At 47.6% G+C, this 17143-nt stretch overlaps 2 protein-coding genes across 4 annotated transcripts in view; one reads left to right on the forward strand and one right to left on the reverse strand.

Moving 5' to 3' along the window:
• The window catches only part of RUNX2 (RUNX family transcription factor 2), a 280535-nt gene that overhangs the window by 207329 nt on the left and 56063 nt on the right, over window positions 1-17143 (reverse strand). The window lies entirely within an intron of this gene.
• The window catches only part of SUPT3H (SPT3 homolog, SAGA and STAGA complex component), a 634212-nt gene that overhangs the window by 3096 nt on the left and 613973 nt on the right, over window positions 1-17143 (forward strand). Inside the window, exons 2-3 of one of the 2 annotated variants that reach the window (XM_069728220.1) lie at window positions 15285-15394; window positions 16479-16568. In XM_069728220.1, the coding sequence (XP_069584321.1) occupies window positions 15285-15394; window positions 16479-16568 (200 nt within the window). The remainder of the gene's footprint in view (window positions 1-15284; window positions 15395-16478; window positions 16569-17143) is intronic. The other variant, XM_069728221.1, reaches the window with a different exon arrangement.

Below are 17143 nucleotides of genomic sequence, written 5' to 3' on the forward strand. Positions count from 1 at the left end.
AGAGTTTGTATGTTCTCTCCGTGTTTGCGTGGGTTTCCTCCGGGCACTCCGGTTTCCTCCCACATTCCAAAGACATACTGATAGGGCATCTAGATTGTGAGCCCCATCGGGGACAGTGATGATAATGTGTGCAAAACTGTAAAGCGCTGTGGAATATGTTAGCGCTATATAAAAAAATAAAGATTATTATATATGTGCATATGTATCTGTGTATATATAGATATACCGTATATATATTTATTATTTGTGCACTAATATATATTTAGTGAACAAATAATATATAGTACATACAGGAAAATGGTGCACAAATAAAAAAAATATATATAAGGGAAAAAAATATATATGTATTTTTTTTTTTTGATGTTTGTGGCTAGCTGATAAAAGTATTTATACCTCTGATCACTTTCTTTTTTTTTTCTGCTGTGAAAGATGAGGTTCGTCTATGGAAATCCGCCACATCCTTCCGTTTTTGCTTTTCTCTACAGCGTTCTCCTTTTGGGACACGTACTTTTAGGGTATGTGCACACGTTGCGGATTCTTTGCGGATCCGCAGTGTTTTTTGCGGTGCAGAAACGCTGCAGATCCACAATTGATTTACAGTACAATGTAAATCAATGAGAAAAAAAAATGCTGTGCACACGTTGCGGAAAATCCGCTGCGGATTAAAATAAGGAGCATGTCACTTCTTTTTTGCTGATCTGCAGCGTTTTTGTACCCATTCCATTATAGAAATCCGAAGGGGTAAAAAACGCAGCAAATCCGCAAGAAAACCGCAGCAAAAACGCACAAAAAACGCGACAAATCTGCCGGTGCGTTTTCTGCCAGGAGAGGCAGAATCTGCACCAGAAATTCCTAAAGCTAATCCGCAACGTGTGCACATAGCCTTAGGCCTTAGGCTATGTGCACACGTTGCGGATTTGAAGCTGTGGATCCGCAGCAGTTTTCCATGCGGTGTACAGTGCCATGTAAACCTATGGAAAACCAAATCCACAGTTCACATGGTGCGGAGAATACTGAGCGGAAACGCTGCGTTGTATTTTCTGCAGCATGCCAATTCTTTGTGCGGATTCCGCAGCGTTTTACATCTGTTCCTTTATAGGAATCTGCAGGTGGTAAAACGCAGGTGAAATCCGCACAAAAAACGCTGTAAATCCGCAGTGCGTTTTACTCGTAGATTTTTCAAAAACGGTGTGGAAAAATCCGCACACGAATCTGCACATAACGTGGGCACATAGCCTTAGGCGGATCCGCAGCGGATTTTTCTGCGCAGAAACGCTGCAGATCCGCACTGTGATGTACAGTATAATGTTATTCTATGGGAAAAAAAAAAAGCTGTGCGGAATTGCTGCGGATTTCAAAGAAGTGCATGTCACTTCTTTTGTGTGGATCTGCAGCAGTTCTGCACCCTCCATGTTAAAATTCCGCAGTGGCCCAAAACCGCTGAAAATCCGCATGAATTCCGCATAAAAACTGCACAAAATCCGCATAAAAACTGGCAAATCCGCAGCTGCGGATTCTGCCATTATGCGGATTTTGTGCAGAAAATTCTGCACCTCTTTTCCTACGTGGGCACATAGCCTTAGGGTATGTGTCCACGTGCAGGAAACGCTGCGTGTCTGACGCTGCATAGAGCCGCGGCGTCAGACACGCAGCGTCCAGATGTTACAGCATAATGGAGGGGATTGAATGAAATCCCGTCTCCACTATGCGTGGTAACACGCACCCGGCGGCCCTACGACTCCGGACATGCTGCGCGTCTTTTCAGATCGCAGCATGTCCGTATATCTTGCGGCGACGCTGCGTCGCCGCAAGATATAGCACAGGGCGCTATGCGATGGGTGCGATGATGCCGGATGTGTGCTGTGAACACATCCGGCATCATCGCGTCCCAGAAAGGGGCGGGGCTTACCGCAGAGCGGCAAAGCCGCTCCGACGATACCGCCGGCCATCCTGAAAGTGGACACATACCCTTATAGTTTGATACACGGGACTCTGACGAATGCAGTGATACTGAGAATACATTTAATTTTTTTTATTTATTTTCGGATGGAGAATGGGGCAGTGGTGGTGGGGGGGATTCCAACTTTTAATATTTTGATAAACTTTTACTTTTATTACTTTTCTTTTGTTTTTTTGTTTTGCCTAGAACACTTGAATGATAATTTTTACACTATGCACTGAAATGATTCAATATTGTGGCATCGAAATAATCACGACCTATGAAGCCCAGTCAGAGATTGACAGCGGCATCTGAGGCGGCTGTCCAGAGAAAGCGAGTTATAATCATTTGCTGATCGGTGGGGTAAGACCGTTCGACTGATTGGCAGAATGGAGAATTTTTTTTTACCCTTCGTGACACTTTTATCACTATTGCAGAATAGAGGGGCAGATCTGAGGCCGAGCTCCATATCATTTATTCTTTATTAGACTGCCGGGAAAAACCGAACGCAGCACTCCACATCCCCATAGGGAAAGAAGTGAGCAGCGGAGTGTGTACGACTGGGGGTATAAGTGCCACTTTCTGCCCATTGGGGCAAGTTCCAGCAGTCGGACCCCACCGAGCAGTACACTGTGGCCAGGAGTAAATCTGCAGGTTAAGGCCGGCGTCACACACAGCGTAAAACAATACGGTCCGTATATTACGGCCGTAATACGCTGAAAAGTCCCGAAAAAAGTGGTCCGTAGCTCCTCCGTAGGCAGGGTGTGTCAGCGTTTTTTGCGCATGGCATCCTCCGTATGTAATCCGTATGGCATCCGTACTGCGTGGTTTTCTCGCAGGCTAGCAAAACCAACATACCGCTATAGAAGTGATCCATGTGTCCCAAAAAGAAAAGAAAATATATATATACTGTCTATATATATATATATATATATATATATATATATACAGTGGGGCAAAAAAGTATTTAGTCAGTCAGCAATAGTGCAAGTTCCACCACTTAAAAAGATGAGAGGCGTCTGTAATTTACATCATAGGTAGACCTCAACTATGGGAGACAAACTGAGAAAAAAAAATCCAGAAAATCACATTGTCTGTTTTTTTTTATCATTTTATTTGCATGTTATGGTGGAAAATAAGTATTTGGTCAGAAACAAACAATCAAGATTTCTGGCTCTCACAGACCTGTAACTTCTTCTTTAAGAGTCTCCTCTTTCCTCCACTCATTACCTGTAGTAATGGCACCTGTTTAAACTTGTTATCAGTATAAAAAGACACCTGTGCACACCCTCAAACAGTCTGACTCCAAACTCCACTATGGTGAAGACCAAAGAGCTGTCAAAGGACACCAGAAACAAAATTGTAGCCCTGCACCAGGCTGGGAAGACTGAATCTGCAATAGCCAACCAGCTTGGAGTGAAGAAATCAACAGTGGGAGCAATAATTAGAAAATGGAAGACATACAAGACCACTGATAATCTCCCTCGATCTGGGGCTCCACGCAAAATCCCACCCCGTGGGGTCAGAATGATCACAAGAACGGTGAGCAAAAATCCCAGAACCACGCGGGAGGACCTAGTGAATGAACTGCAGAGAGCTGGGACCAATGTAACAAGGCCTACCATAAGTAACACACTACGCCACCATGGACTCAGATCCTGCAGTGCCAGACGTGTCCCACTGCTTAAGCCAGTACATGTCCGGGCCCGTCTGAAGTTTGCTAGAGAGCATTTGGATGATCCAGAGGAGTTTTGGGAGAATGTCCTATGGTCTGATGAAACCAAACTGAAACTGTTTGGTAGAAACACAACTTGTCGTGTTTGGAGGAAAAAGAATACTGAGTTGCATCCATCAAACACCATACCTACTGTAAAGCATGGTGGTGGGAACATCATGCTTTGGGGCTGTTTCTCTGCAAAGGGGCCAGGACGACTGATCCAGGTACATGAAAGAATGAATGGGGCCATGTATCGTGAGATTTTGAGTGCAAACCTCCTTCCATCAGCAAGGGCATTGAAGATGAAACGTGGCTGGGTCTTTCAACATGACAATGATCCAAAGCACACCGCCAGGGCAACGAAGGAGTGGCTTCGCAAGAAGCATTTCAAGGTCCTGGAGTGGCCTAGCCAGTCTCCAGATCTCAACCCTATAGAAAACCTTTGGAGGGAGTTGAAAGTCCGTGTTGCCAAGCGAAAAGCCAAAAACATCACTGCTCTAGAGGAGATCTGCATGGAGGAATGGGCCAACATACCAACAACAGTGTGTGGCAACCTTGTGAAGACTTACAGAAAACGTTTGACCTCTGTCATTGCCAACAAAGGATATATTACAAAGTATTGAGATGAAATTTTGTTTCTGACCAAATACTTATTTACCACCATAATATGCAAATAAAATGTTAAAAAAACAGACAATGTGATTTTCTGGATTTTTTTTTCTCAGTTTGTCTCCCATAGTTGAGGTCTGCCTATGATGTAAATTACAGATGCCTCTCATCTTTTTAAGTGGTGGAACTTGCACTATTGCTGACTGACTAAATACTTTTTTGCCCCACTGTATATATATATATAATGTGTCAGTAGACACATATATTAGAGAGAAAAGCCGGTAATTCAGTGCGGTGTACAGTAAAATCACACTGACAGCTTACAGTAGAATAGGTAGAATAAATGTGTACACATAGAATATAATAATTATAATAATAATTTTTATTTATATAGCGCCAACATATTCCGCAGCGCTTTACAAATTATAGAGGGGACTTGTACATACAATAGACATTACAGCATAACAGAAATACAGTTCAAAACAGATACCAAGAGGAGTGAGGGCCCTGCTCGTAAGCTTACAAACTATGAGGAAAAGGGGAGACACGAGAGGTGGATGGTAACAATTGCTATAGTTATTCGGACCAGCCATAGTGTAAGGCTTGGGTGTTCATGTAAAGCTGCATGAACCAGTTAATTAATTTTTTTTTTTTTTTTTTTTAATATAGGCCACACAGGGATCGTTAGGTTAATGCATTGAGGCGGTAGGCCAGTCTGAACAAATGAGTTTTTAGGGCACGCTTAAAACTGTGGGGATTGGGGATTAATCGTATTATCCTAGGTAGTGCATTCCAAAGAATCGGCGCAGCACGTGTAAAGTCTTGGAGACGGGAGTGGGAGGTTCTGATTATTGAGGATGCTAACCTGAGGTCATCAGCGGAGCGGAGGGCACGGGTAGGGTGGTAGACTGAGACCAGAGAGGAGATGTAGGGTGGTGCTGAGCCATGGAGTGCTTTGTGGATGAGGGTATAGAATAGGTATATATATATATATATGTCAGTGAGACACATATATGTATATATATTAATATTTCTTCCAGCGCTAGACAGCTTGAAAGCCGGTAATTCAATTACCGGCTTTTTCCTTCTCCTTCCTAAAACCCGACATGATTTGAGACCTGGTTTACATACAGTAAACCATGTCTTCTCTCCATTTTTTTTGCAGATTCCACACTACTAATGTCAGTAGTGTGTATCTGCAAAATTTGGCCGTTCTAGCTCTTAAAATAAAGGGTTAAATGGCGGAAAAAATTGGCGTGGGCTCCCGCGCAATTTTCTCCGCCAGAGTAGTAAAGCCAGTGACTGAGGGCAGATATTAATAGCCTGGAGAGGGTCCATGGTTATTGGCCCCCCCCTGGCTAAAAATATCTGCCCCCAGCCACCCCAGAAAAGGCACATCTGGAAGATGCGCCTATTCTGGCACTTGGCCACTCTCTTCCCATTCCCGTGTAGCGGTGGGATATGGGGTAATGAAGGGTTAATGCCACCTTGCTATTGTAAGGTGACATTAAGCCTAATTAATAATGGAGAGGCGTCAATTATGACACCTATCCATTATTAATCCAATACTAGTAAAGGGTTAAATAAAACACAAACACATTTTTTATAATTATTTTAATGAAATAAAAACAATGGTTGTTGCAGTATTTTATTCAACGCCCAATCCAGTCACTGAAGACCCTCGTTCTGTGAGTAAAAAAAACATAATAAACCAACAATATACTTACCCTCCGCAGATCTGTAACGTCCAACGATGTAAATCCTTCTGAAGGGGTTAAAACATTTTGCAGCAAGGAGCTGTGCTAATGCACGCTGCTCCTCGCTGCAAAACCCCAGGGAATGAGGCTAAAAATAGATCAATGATCTATATTTAGCTTCATTTGCGGTGAGGCGCCCTCTGCTGGCTGTTCATAGATCGTGGGAAATTACCTAGAAAGCCAGGGAGCCAGGGAGCTTTCTAGGTAATTTCCCACGATCTATGAACAGCCAGCAGAGGGCGCCTCACCGCAAATGAAGCTAAATATAGATCATTGATCTATTTTTAGCCTCATTCCCTGGGGTTTTGCAGCGAGGAGCAGCGTGCATTAGCACAGCTCCTTGCTGCAAAATGTTTTAACCCCTTCAGAAGGATTTACATCGTTGGACGTTACAGATCTGCGGAGGGTAAGTATATTGTTGGTTTATTATGTTTTTTTTACTCACAGAACGAGGGTCTTCAGTGACTGGATTGGGCGTTGAATAAAATACTGCAACAACCATTGTTTTTATTTCATTAAAATAATTTAAAAAATGTGTTTGTGTTTTATTTAACCCTTTACTAGTATTGGATTAATAATGGATAGGTGTCATAATTGACGCCTCTCCATTATTAATTAGGCTTAATGTCACCTTACAATAGCAAGGTGGCATTAACCCTTCATTACCCCATATCCCACCGCTACACGGGAATGGGAAGAGAGTGGCCAAGTGCCAGAATAGGCGCATCTTCCAGATGTGCCTTTTCTGGGGTGGCTGGGGGCAGATATTTTTAGCCAGGGGGGGGCCAATAACCGTGGACCCTCTCCAGGCTATTAATATCTGCCCTCAGTCACTGGCTTTACTACTCTGGCGGAGAAAATTGCGCGGGAGCCCACGCCAATTTTTTCCGCCATTTAACCCTTTATTTTAAGAGCTAGAACGGCCAAATTTTGCAGATACACACTACTGACATTAGTAGTGTGGAATCTGCAAAAAAAATGGAGAGAAGACATGGTTTACTGTATGTAAACCAGGTCTCAAATCATGTCGGGTTTTAGGAAGGAGAAGGAAAAAGCCGGTAATTGAATTACCGGCTTTCAAGCTGTCTAGCGCTGGAATAAATATTAATATATATACATATATGTGTCTCACTGACATATATATATATATATATATATATATATACCTATTCTATGTGTACACATTTATTCTACCTATTCTACTGTAAGCTGTCAGTGTGATTTTACTGTACACCGCACTGAATTACCGGCTTTTCTCTCTAACAGCGCTGCGTATTTCTCGCAAGTCACACTGCTTGTCCGTGTGTAATCCGTATTTTTCACGCTTCCATAGACTTTCATTGGCGTATTTCTTGCGCAGTACGGTGACAAACGCAGCATGCTGCGATTTTGTACGGCCGTAGAAAGCCGTATAATACTGATCAGTAAAATACGGCAAATAGGAGCAGGGGCATAGAGAATAATTGTGCCGTATTTTTTGCGAGTTTTACGGACGTAGATTCTGCGCTCTTACGTCCGTAAAACTCGCATGTGTGACGGCGGCCTAATAGTGTTATGAAGTTGCCCCGCCACCTAATTAAAAGCTGATTATCGTGAGAAAATGAACTTTATTCCTTCCTGGAGCCTGCTGCTTTCAGTCGTAAAGGCGCAGCTTTCAGTCGTAAAGGTGCTGCTTTCAGTCGTAAAGGCGCTGCTTTCAGTCGTAAAGGCGTAGCTTTCAGTCGTAAAGGCGCAGCTTTCAGTCGTAAAGGCGCAGCTTCAGCACCAGCTCAGTACATGGTGAGTGGCGGCTCTAGGCGGAAGCACGCACTACCACTTTGGCAGCTTGCGGTTGTTATCTGCACAGCAGCCTGGCAAAGTGCCGGGCCATGATTATAGTCACCGCTCACTATGTCCTGTATGAACAGTGGCTGAAGCCGCAGCGGCCGCATCTCAATGACTGAGAACTGTCGGCTCCCAGGAGGAATAACATAGATTTCCTCCCAGTAGCCGGGCTTTCTGTGTGATCTCCCGGCAGGTGTAGAATGCTAATAACTTGCAGCTTCTCCCCATATCTGCAGGATAATGATGTTTGGGGACAAGACAGATTCGCTTTAAGTTAAGTTCACACCTGGCAGATTTGGTGCAGAAACCTGTGCAGCATAGTTATGGAGAATTATAAATCTCACATAATGGGACGGTCAGAGAAATTTAGAGATGGCATGGCATTTTTTTTTTTTTTTTTTTCTATGTTGGATTCCAAATCCCCTCTGTGCTCCCACTGATGACTGCTGGGAGGCAACATTCAAGCTAATTTCTGCATGAAATTTTGAAAACGCATCAAAGTAAAAAAACAGAAAATAGTTTGTGTGATCATTCCCTAGAAGTATATGCACCTAGCACGTTTGTGACTTAACTAGCTTCTGGAGGCAGGGTGTCGTGGCAGGTAGCTTCTAGAGGCAGGGTGTCGTGGCAGGTAGCTTCTAGAGGCAGGGTGTCGCGGCAGGTAGCTTCTGGAGGCAGGGTGTCGCGGCAGGTAGCTTCTAGAGGCAGGGTGTCGCGGCAGGTAGCTTCTGGAGGCAGGGTGTCGCGGCAGGTAGCTTCTGGAGGCAGAGTGTCACGGCAGGTAGCTTCTAGAGGCAGGGTGTCGCGGCAGGTAGCTTCTGGAGGCAGGGTGTCGTGGCAGGTAGCTTCTGGAGGCAGGGTGTCGCAGCAGGTAGCTTCTAGAGGCAGGGTGTCGCGGCAGGTAGCTTCTGGAGGCAGGGTGTCGCGGCAGGTAGCTTCTAGAGGCAGGGTGTCGCGGCAGGTAGCTTCTGGAGGCAGGGTGTCGTGGCAGGTAGCTTCTAGACTAGAGGCAGGGTGTCGCGGCAGGTAGCTTCTAGACTAGAGGCAGGGTGTCGCGGCAGGTAGCTTCTAGAGGCAGGGTGTCGTGGCAGGTAGCTTCTAGACTAGAGGCAGGGTGTCGTGGCAGGTAGCTTCTGGAGGCAGGGTGTCGCGGCAGGTAGCTTCTGGAGGCAGGGTGTCACGGCAGGTAGCTTCTGGAGGCAGGGTGTCGTGGCAGGTAGCTTCTAGAGGCAGGGTGTCGTGGCAGGTAGCTTCTGGAGGCAGGGTGTCGCGGCAGGTAGCTTCTGGAGGCAGGGTGTCGCGGCAGGTAGCTTCTGGAGGCAGGGTGTCGCGGCAGGTAGCTTCTGGAGGCAGGGTGTCACGGCAGGTAGCTTCTGGAGGCAGGGTGTCACGGCAGGTAGCTTCTGGAGGCAGGGTGTCGTGGCAGGTAGCTTCTAGAGGCAGGGTGTCGTGGCAGGTAGCTTCTGGAGGCAGGGTGTCGCGGCAGGTAGCTTCTGGAGGCAGGGTGTCGCGGCAGGTAGCTTCTGGAGGCAGGGTGTCGCGGCAGGTAGCTTCTGGAGGCAGGGTGTCGCGGCAGGTAGCTTCTGGAGGCAGAGTGTCACGGCAGGTAGCTTCTGGAGGCAGAGTGTCACGGCAGGTAGCTTCTAGAGGCAGGGTGTCGTGGCAGGTAGCTTCTAGAGGCAGGGTGTCGCGGAACTTCCAGGGCCAGGATGCTGCAGTAGTTATCCTCTACTGCATCTTTAGAAGTTATTACCGATCCTATGGACAGGTGTTATCTTTTTGATTTCAGGTTCAGACCATTGGGAGTCGCACCGATTCCCAGGACTCATTTCTGTCTGTGGCCAGACGTGCACTACTGTCTCAGGTAGTCTCTTAGAGACTGCTGGATAAAGATGAGTTCCATACAGTTTGCGATCTCCTGCATTTCCATAGAGAGTGAGTGGTGTGGCGGTGCACATGCTGGGCCTCTGCTTCATTCTGATGCATTTCAGAATTCCTCTGGAACAATGATGGTCCTGGTGACCGGACCCCCACCAATCACCAAGCTGCTACCAATCCTATGCATATCTGATAAGTTCTAAAGATGGACTAGAGACTGGCTCTTCTAAAGCCAGCGGAGCTGCTGTGGGTATGTTTGTGAGTCAGGAGCCCTGCTACACTTGTATATTCTAGAGCCAGGAGCCCTGCTACGCTGCTATAACCTGGAGCGCTGCGGGTGTATATTCTAGAGGAGGGAGCGCTGCTGCGGGTGTATATTCTAGAGGAGGGAGCACTGCTGCGGGTGTATACTCTAGTATATTCTAGAGGAGGGAGCGCTGCTGCGGGTGTGTATTCTAGAGGAGGGAGCGCTGCTGCGGGTGTGTATTCTAGAGGCGGGAGCGCTGTTGCTGGTGTACATTCTACAGGAGGGAGCCCTGCTGCGTGTCTATTTTAGAGGTAGGAGCGGTGCTGCGGATGTATATTCTAGAGGCAGGAGCGCGGTTGCGGGTGTATATTCTAGAGGCGGGAGCGCTGCTGCTTGTCTATTTTAGAGGCAGGAGCGGTGCTGTGGATGTATATTCTAAAGGTGGGAGTGCTGCTGCGGGTGTATATTCTAGAGGCAGGAGCGCTGCTATAACCTGGAGCGCTGGTGCGGGTGTATATTCTAGAGGAGGGAGCACTGCTGCGGGTGTATACTCTAGTATATTCTAGAGGAGGGAGCGCTGCTGCGGGTGTGTATTCTAGAGGAGGGAGCGCTGCTGCGGGTGTGTATTCTAGAGGCGGGAGCGCTGTTGCTGGTGTACATTCTACAGGAGGGAGCCCTGCTGCGTGTCTATTTTAGAGGTAGGAGCGGTGCTGCGGATGTATATTCTAGAGGCAGGAGCGCGGTTGCGGGTGTATATTCTAGAGGCGGGAGCGCTGCTGCTTGTCTATTTTAGAGGCAGGAGCGGTGCTGTGGATGTATATTCTAAAGGTGGGAGTGCTGCTGCGGGTGTATATTCTAGAGGCAGGAGCGCTGCTATAACCTGGAGCGCTGGTGCGGGTGTATATTCTAGAGGCCGGAGCGCGGTTGCGGGTGTATATTCTAGAGGCGGGAGCGCTGCTGCTTGTCTATTTTAGAGGCAGGAGCGGTGCTGTGGATGTATATTCTAAAGGTGGGAGTGCTGCTGCGGGTGTGTATTCTAGAGGCGGGAGCGCTGTTGCTGGTGTACATTCTACAGGAGGGAGCCCTGCTGCGTGTCTATTTTAGAGGTAGGAGCGGTGCTGCGGATGTATATTCTAGAGGCAGGAGCGCTGCTATAACCTGGAGCGCTGGTGCGGGTGTATATTCTAGAGGCCGGAGCGCGGTTGCGGGTGTATATTCTAGAGGCGGGAGCGCTGCTGCTTGTCTATTTTAGAGGCAGGAGCGGTGCTGTGGATGTATATTCTAAAGGTGGGAGTGCTGCTGCGGGTGTATATTCTAGAGGCAGGAGCGCTGCTATAACCTGGAGCGCTGGTGCGGGTGTATATTCTAGAGGCCGGAGCGCGGTTGCGGGTGTATATTCTAGAGGCGGGAGCGCTGCTGCTTGTCTATTTTAGAGGCAGGAGCGGTGCTGTGGATGTATATTCTAAAGGTGGGAGTGCTGCTGCGGGTGTATATTCTAGAGGCAGGAGTGCTGCTGTGGGTGTACATTCAAGGTTAGAGTTCTGCGGTTGTATATTCTAGAGTCGGGAGCACTGTTGCGGGGGTATGTTCTATAGACGGGAGCGCTGCTGCGTGTCTATTTTAGAGGCAGGAGCAGTGCTGCGGATGTATATTCTAGAGGTGGGAGCACTGCTGCGGGTGCATATTCTAGAGGCGGGAGCGCTGCTGCGGGTGCATATTCTAGAGGCGGGAGCGCTGCCGCGGTTGTATATTCTAGAGGCGGGGCGCTGCTGTGGGTGCGTATTCTAGAGGCGGGGGTGCTGCTGCGGGTATACTAGAGGCAGGGGCGCTGCCGTGGGTGTATATTCTAGAGAAGGGAGAGCTGCTGTGGGTGTATATTCTAGAGGAGGCAGCGCTGCTGTGGGTGTATATTCTAGAGGCAGGGACGATGCTGCGGGTGCATATTCTAGAGGCGGGGGGCGCTGCTGTGGGTGCATATTCTAGATGTGGGAGCACTGCTGCGGTTGTATATTCTAGATGTGGGAGTGCTGCTGCGGTTGTATATTCTAGAGGCGGGAGCGCTGCTGCGGTTGTATATTCTAGAGGCGGGAGCGCTGCTGCGGTTGTATATTCTAGAGGAGGGAGCGCTGCTGCGGGTGTACACTGTGTGCCGGATTATTAGGCAAGTTGTATTTTAGAGGATTATTTTTATTATTGATCAACATATGTTCTCAATCAACCCAATAGACTCAAATATCAAAGCTTAATATTTTTGGAAGTTGGAGTGTTTTTTTTCAGATTTCGCTATCTTAGGAGTATATCTGTTTGTGCAGGTAACTATTACTGTGCAGAATTATTAGGCAACTTAATAAAACCCAAATATATCCCCATCTCACTTGTTTAGTTTCACCAGGTAAACCAATATAACTGCACAAAATTTAGAAATAAACATTTCTGACATGCAAAAACAACCCCCCCCCCAAATTAGTGGCCAATATAGCCCCCTTTCTTTATGATGACACTCACCAGCCTTCATCCATAGATTCTGTCAGTTGTTTGATCTGCTTACGATGAACATTGGTGCAGCAGCCACCACAGCCTCCAGACTCTGCTCCGAGAGGTGGACTGTTTTCCCTCCCTATAGATCTCACATTTTATGAGGGACCACAGGTTCTCTATGGGGTTCAGATCAGGTGAACAAGGGGGCCATGTCATTGTTTTTTCTTCTTTGAGACCTTTACTGGCCAGCCACGCTGTGGAGTAGTTGGAGGCATGTGATGGAGCACTGTCCTGCATGAAAATCACGTTTTTCTTGAACGATACCGACTTCTTCCTGTACCACTGCTTCAAGAAGTCTTCCAGAAACTGGCAGTAGGTCTGGGAGTTGAGCTTCACTCCATCCTCAACCCGAAAAGGTCCCACAAGTTCATCTTTGATGATACCAGCCCATAGCAGTACCCCACCTCCACCTTGCTGGGGTCTGAGTCGGAGTGGAGCTCTCTGCCCTTTACTGATCCAGCCTCTGGCCCATCCATCCGGCCCATCAAGAGTCACCCTCATTTCATCAGTCCATAAAACCTTTGAAAAGTCAGTCTTAAGATATTGGCCCAGTCTTGACGTTTTATCTTATGTTTCTTGTTTAAAGGTGGTCGTTTTTCAGCCTTCCTTACCTTCGCCATGTCCCTGAGTATCGCTCAGCTCTGAAATATGGCAAAATTGGTGGCAAATGGCATCTTGGCAGCTTCATGCTTGATTTTCCTCAATTCATGGGCAGTTATTTTTCGCCTCTTTTGCCCAACACACTTCTTGCGCCCCTGTTGGCTATTTGCCATGAAACGCTTGATTGTTCGGTGATCACGCTTCAAAAGTTTGGCAATTTCAACACTGCTGCATCCCCCTGCAAGACATCTCACAATTTTGGACTTTTCAGAGCCCGTGAAATCTCTCTTCTGACCCATTTTGCCAAAGGAAAGGAAGTTGCCTAATAATTAAGCACACCTTATATAGGGTTCTGAGGTCATTAGACAACACCCCTCCTCATTACAGAGATTCACATCACCTGATTTACTGAATTGGTAGTTGGCTCTCAAGCCTGAACAGCTTGGAGCAGGACAACATGTATAAAAAGTATCATGTGATCAAAATACAACTTGCCTAATAATTCTGCGCACAGTGTATATTCTAGAGGAGGGTGCGCTGCTGCGGGTGTATATTCTAGAGGAGGGTGCGCTGCTGCGGGTGTATATTCTAGAGGAGGGTGCGCTGCTGCGGGTGTATATTCTAGAGGAGGGTGCGCTGCTGCGGGTGTATATTCTAGAGGAGGGAGCGCTGCTGTGGGTGTATATTCTAGAGGCGGGAGCGCTGCTGCGGGTGTATATTCTAGAGGAGGGAGCGCTGCTGTGGGTGTGTGTATTCTAGAGGAGGGAGCGCTGCTGCGGGTGTATATTCTAGAGGAGGGAGCGCTGCTGCGGGTGTGTATATTCTAGAGGAGGGAGCACTGCTGCCGGTGTATATTCTAGAGGAGGGAGCGTGCTGTGGGTGTGTATATTCTAGAGGAGGGAGCGCTGCTGCGGGTGTATATTCTAGAGGAGGGAGCGCTGCTGCGGGTGTATATTCTAGAGGCGGGAGCGCTGCTGCGGGTGTATATTCTAGAGGAGGGAGCGCTGCTGTGGGTGTGTGTATTCTAGAGGAGGGAGCGCTGCTGTGGGTGTGTGTATTCTAGAGGAGGGAGCGCTGCTGCGGGTGTATATTCTAGAGGAGGGAGCGCTGCTGCCGGTGTATATTCTAGAGGAGGGAGCGCTGCTGTGGGTGTGTATATTCTAGAGGAGGGAGCGCTGCTGCGGGTGTGTATATTCTAGAGGAGGGAGCGCTGCTGTGGGTGTGTGTATTCTAGAGGAGGGAGCGCTGCTGCGGGTGTGTATATTCTAGAGGAGGGAGCGCTGCTGCGGGTGTATATTCTAGAGGAGGGAGCGCTGCTGCCGGTGTATATTCTAGAGGAGGGAGCGCTGCTGTGGGTGTGTGTATTCTAGAGGAGGGAGCGCTGCTGCGGGTGTGTATATTCTAGAGGAGGGAGCGCTGCTGCGGGTGTATATTCTAGAGGAGGGAGCGCTGCTGCCAGTGTATATTCTAGAGGAGGGAGCGCTGCTGCCAGTGTATATTCTAGAGGAGGGAGCGCTGCTGCCAGTGTATATTCTAGAGGAGGGAGCGCTGCTGCCGGTGTATATTCTAGAGGAGGGAGCGCTGCTGCCGGTGTATATTCTAGAGGAGGGAGCGCTGCTGCCGGTGTATATTCTAGAGGAGGGAGCGCTGCTGCCGGTGTATATTCTAGAGGAGGGAGCGCTGCTGCCGGTGTATATTCTAGAGGAGGGAGCGCTGCTGCCGGTGTATATTCTAGAGGAGGGAGCGCTGCTGCCGGTGTATATTCTAGAGGAGGGAGCGCTGCTGCCGGTGTATATTCTAGAGGAGGGAGCGCTGCTGCCAGTGTATATTCTAGAGGAGGGAGCGCTGCTGCCGGTGTATATTCTAGAGGAGGGAGCGCTGCTGCCGGTGTATATTCTAGACGCGGGAGCGCTGCTGCCGGTGTATATTCTAGACGCGGGAGCGCTGCTGCGGGTGTTATCTCATCTCTAGCAGGGGTGGTTGCGTCTTCAGCCCCGGGCATCCCCCATCATGCTATACTTTACATTCTACTTAAATAAATGACATTAAATAATAGGAGATTTATCGAGATGGGGCACATAGAATGAAAGCTGATTATGGGTTTGGGCATCTGCCCCTTTGTCTGACACATCGGTGAGGAGGCCGGCTACTTGATGATCTCTTTATTTTTCCTAGATGAGCCTCAGTACCGCATCGGCTAACACCATGTCGTCATCAGCCACCGCGTCGTCCGGGAAGGGAGCGGGAAAGCTGACCAGTTTCGTCCCCGAGCTCCAGAGCATGATGTGAGTGATGTGTTTTATATGCAAATTGCCTCTTCAGAGAAAAAGAGGGCTTAAACTCTATAGCGCCACCTGTTGGAAGTAGCGATCCTACAAGTCACAATCAACCCTTTAACGAGTCGTGCAATATGACTTAGGATAAAAGCCAAATCAGTATCTCAATTCGCAGACACGGTGTTTCGGGCTGTTGGCCCTCGTCAGTGCCAAGCACGAGAACTGATTTGGCTAGGTGAGAGGCTCTGAACGTGTTTTATATGTGTTCTCCTGTCTGTGTGAGGAAGTTGAGCTTCTCTGTGCCGGTGACACTTGTCTGGATCGACGATAGACACCGTGGAAGTGACAGGATGGTAAGTGCAGTACAGTGCGGCTCTACAAATAAAGGGAGGGATTTGGAGCTTTAGTCCTTGATTAAATTCTTTACAAAGGAGCCTAAAGAAATCCATGAAAGGATGATTGCTGTATGTGATTATGCACCTTCCTACTGTCAAGTATTGTTTTGGGCTACGCAGTTTAAATGGGGTAGAAAGTAGTGATAAGCGAACGTCCTGGGATAAGTGTTATCTGAGCATGCTCGGGTGCTCAGAGTGTCTTCAGCGTGCTCGAAAAATGTGTGTGAGTCCTCGTTCGATTTCCTAGCAAACAGGCAATCCCATCGTGTTGTGGCTGTCGGAATAGCAGTGAGACATGCAGCCGCGGGGACCTAAACATACTTCTCGAGCACGCCGCAGTCACTCGGGTTAGCCCACGAGCATGCTCAGATAACGCCTTACCCAAACATGCTCGCTCACCACTAGTGGCCAGCGATTTCCTGATGATCATGTAGTAAAAGCGGCAGTAATGGTTCTCACAAAAGAAGTCTCCTATCTGCGGGCATCCGATCACTGGAGACGAAAACGAATAAGTGTGTTGAAGTCAAGGAGAATTACATTGACAAGTAGTATGTAAATTGCCTCTTCAGAGAAAAAGAGGACTTGAACTCTATAGCGTCACCTGTTGGAAGTAGCGATCCTGCAAGTCACAATCAACCCTTTAACGAGTCGTGCAATATGACTTAGGATAAAAGCCAAATCAGTATCTCAATTCGCAGACACGGTGTTTCGGGCTGTTGGCCCTCGTCAGTGCAAAGCACGAGAACTGTAAGTTCAACTTTCTCAGAAAATTCTGTTTTCATACTCAGGTAGGTAAATTTATTGATCTCCCTCATATATGGTTCTTGCATGATTGCGCTACACAGGTTCATACAGCTAGCACTTGTGGGATTATTGGTGGGAGGACAGTATAAAGATCTCCACAATGTGGAGAGGAGAAAGCCTTTACAGCCTCAGAGTGGGCAGACATCACATCCAGCCTATATTACTGGTAGAGAAATTTCCACAAGAGGAAAATGTGAAACTTGAATCAAGCAGCAAACTGCATGTCAGTGGATCTGAAAATAAAGGTAAGCAGATTTCAAGCTGAAGCTTAGTGGTTACCTTTAGGTAATGATTTTTTTTCACCCATTGAAACGCGGGCAAAAACACATAAAAAAACGCAATGTTTTTGAGGCTGCATTTTCCTGCCAAGAGATGCAGAAGTGTCTACAATCAGATACTCAATGTGTGCACTTGTCCTATACTAATTTCTACTACTATGTAAAAATACATTTTCCCATGTCAGAGGATTTGTCCTAAGCTATAAAGTTATTTTCTAATTATTGGAAAGTATCCGCGAGATAAAGAACAACTTTGTGAACACTGCGGGGCCCAACCGATC

This window comes from Ranitomeya imitator, chromosome 5, assembly GCF_032444005.1.
Source record: "Ranitomeya imitator isolate aRanImi1 chromosome 5, aRanImi1.pri, whole genome shotgun sequence".
Taxonomy (NCBI): domain Eukaryota; kingdom Metazoa; phylum Chordata; class Amphibia; order Anura; family Dendrobatidae; genus Ranitomeya; species Ranitomeya imitator.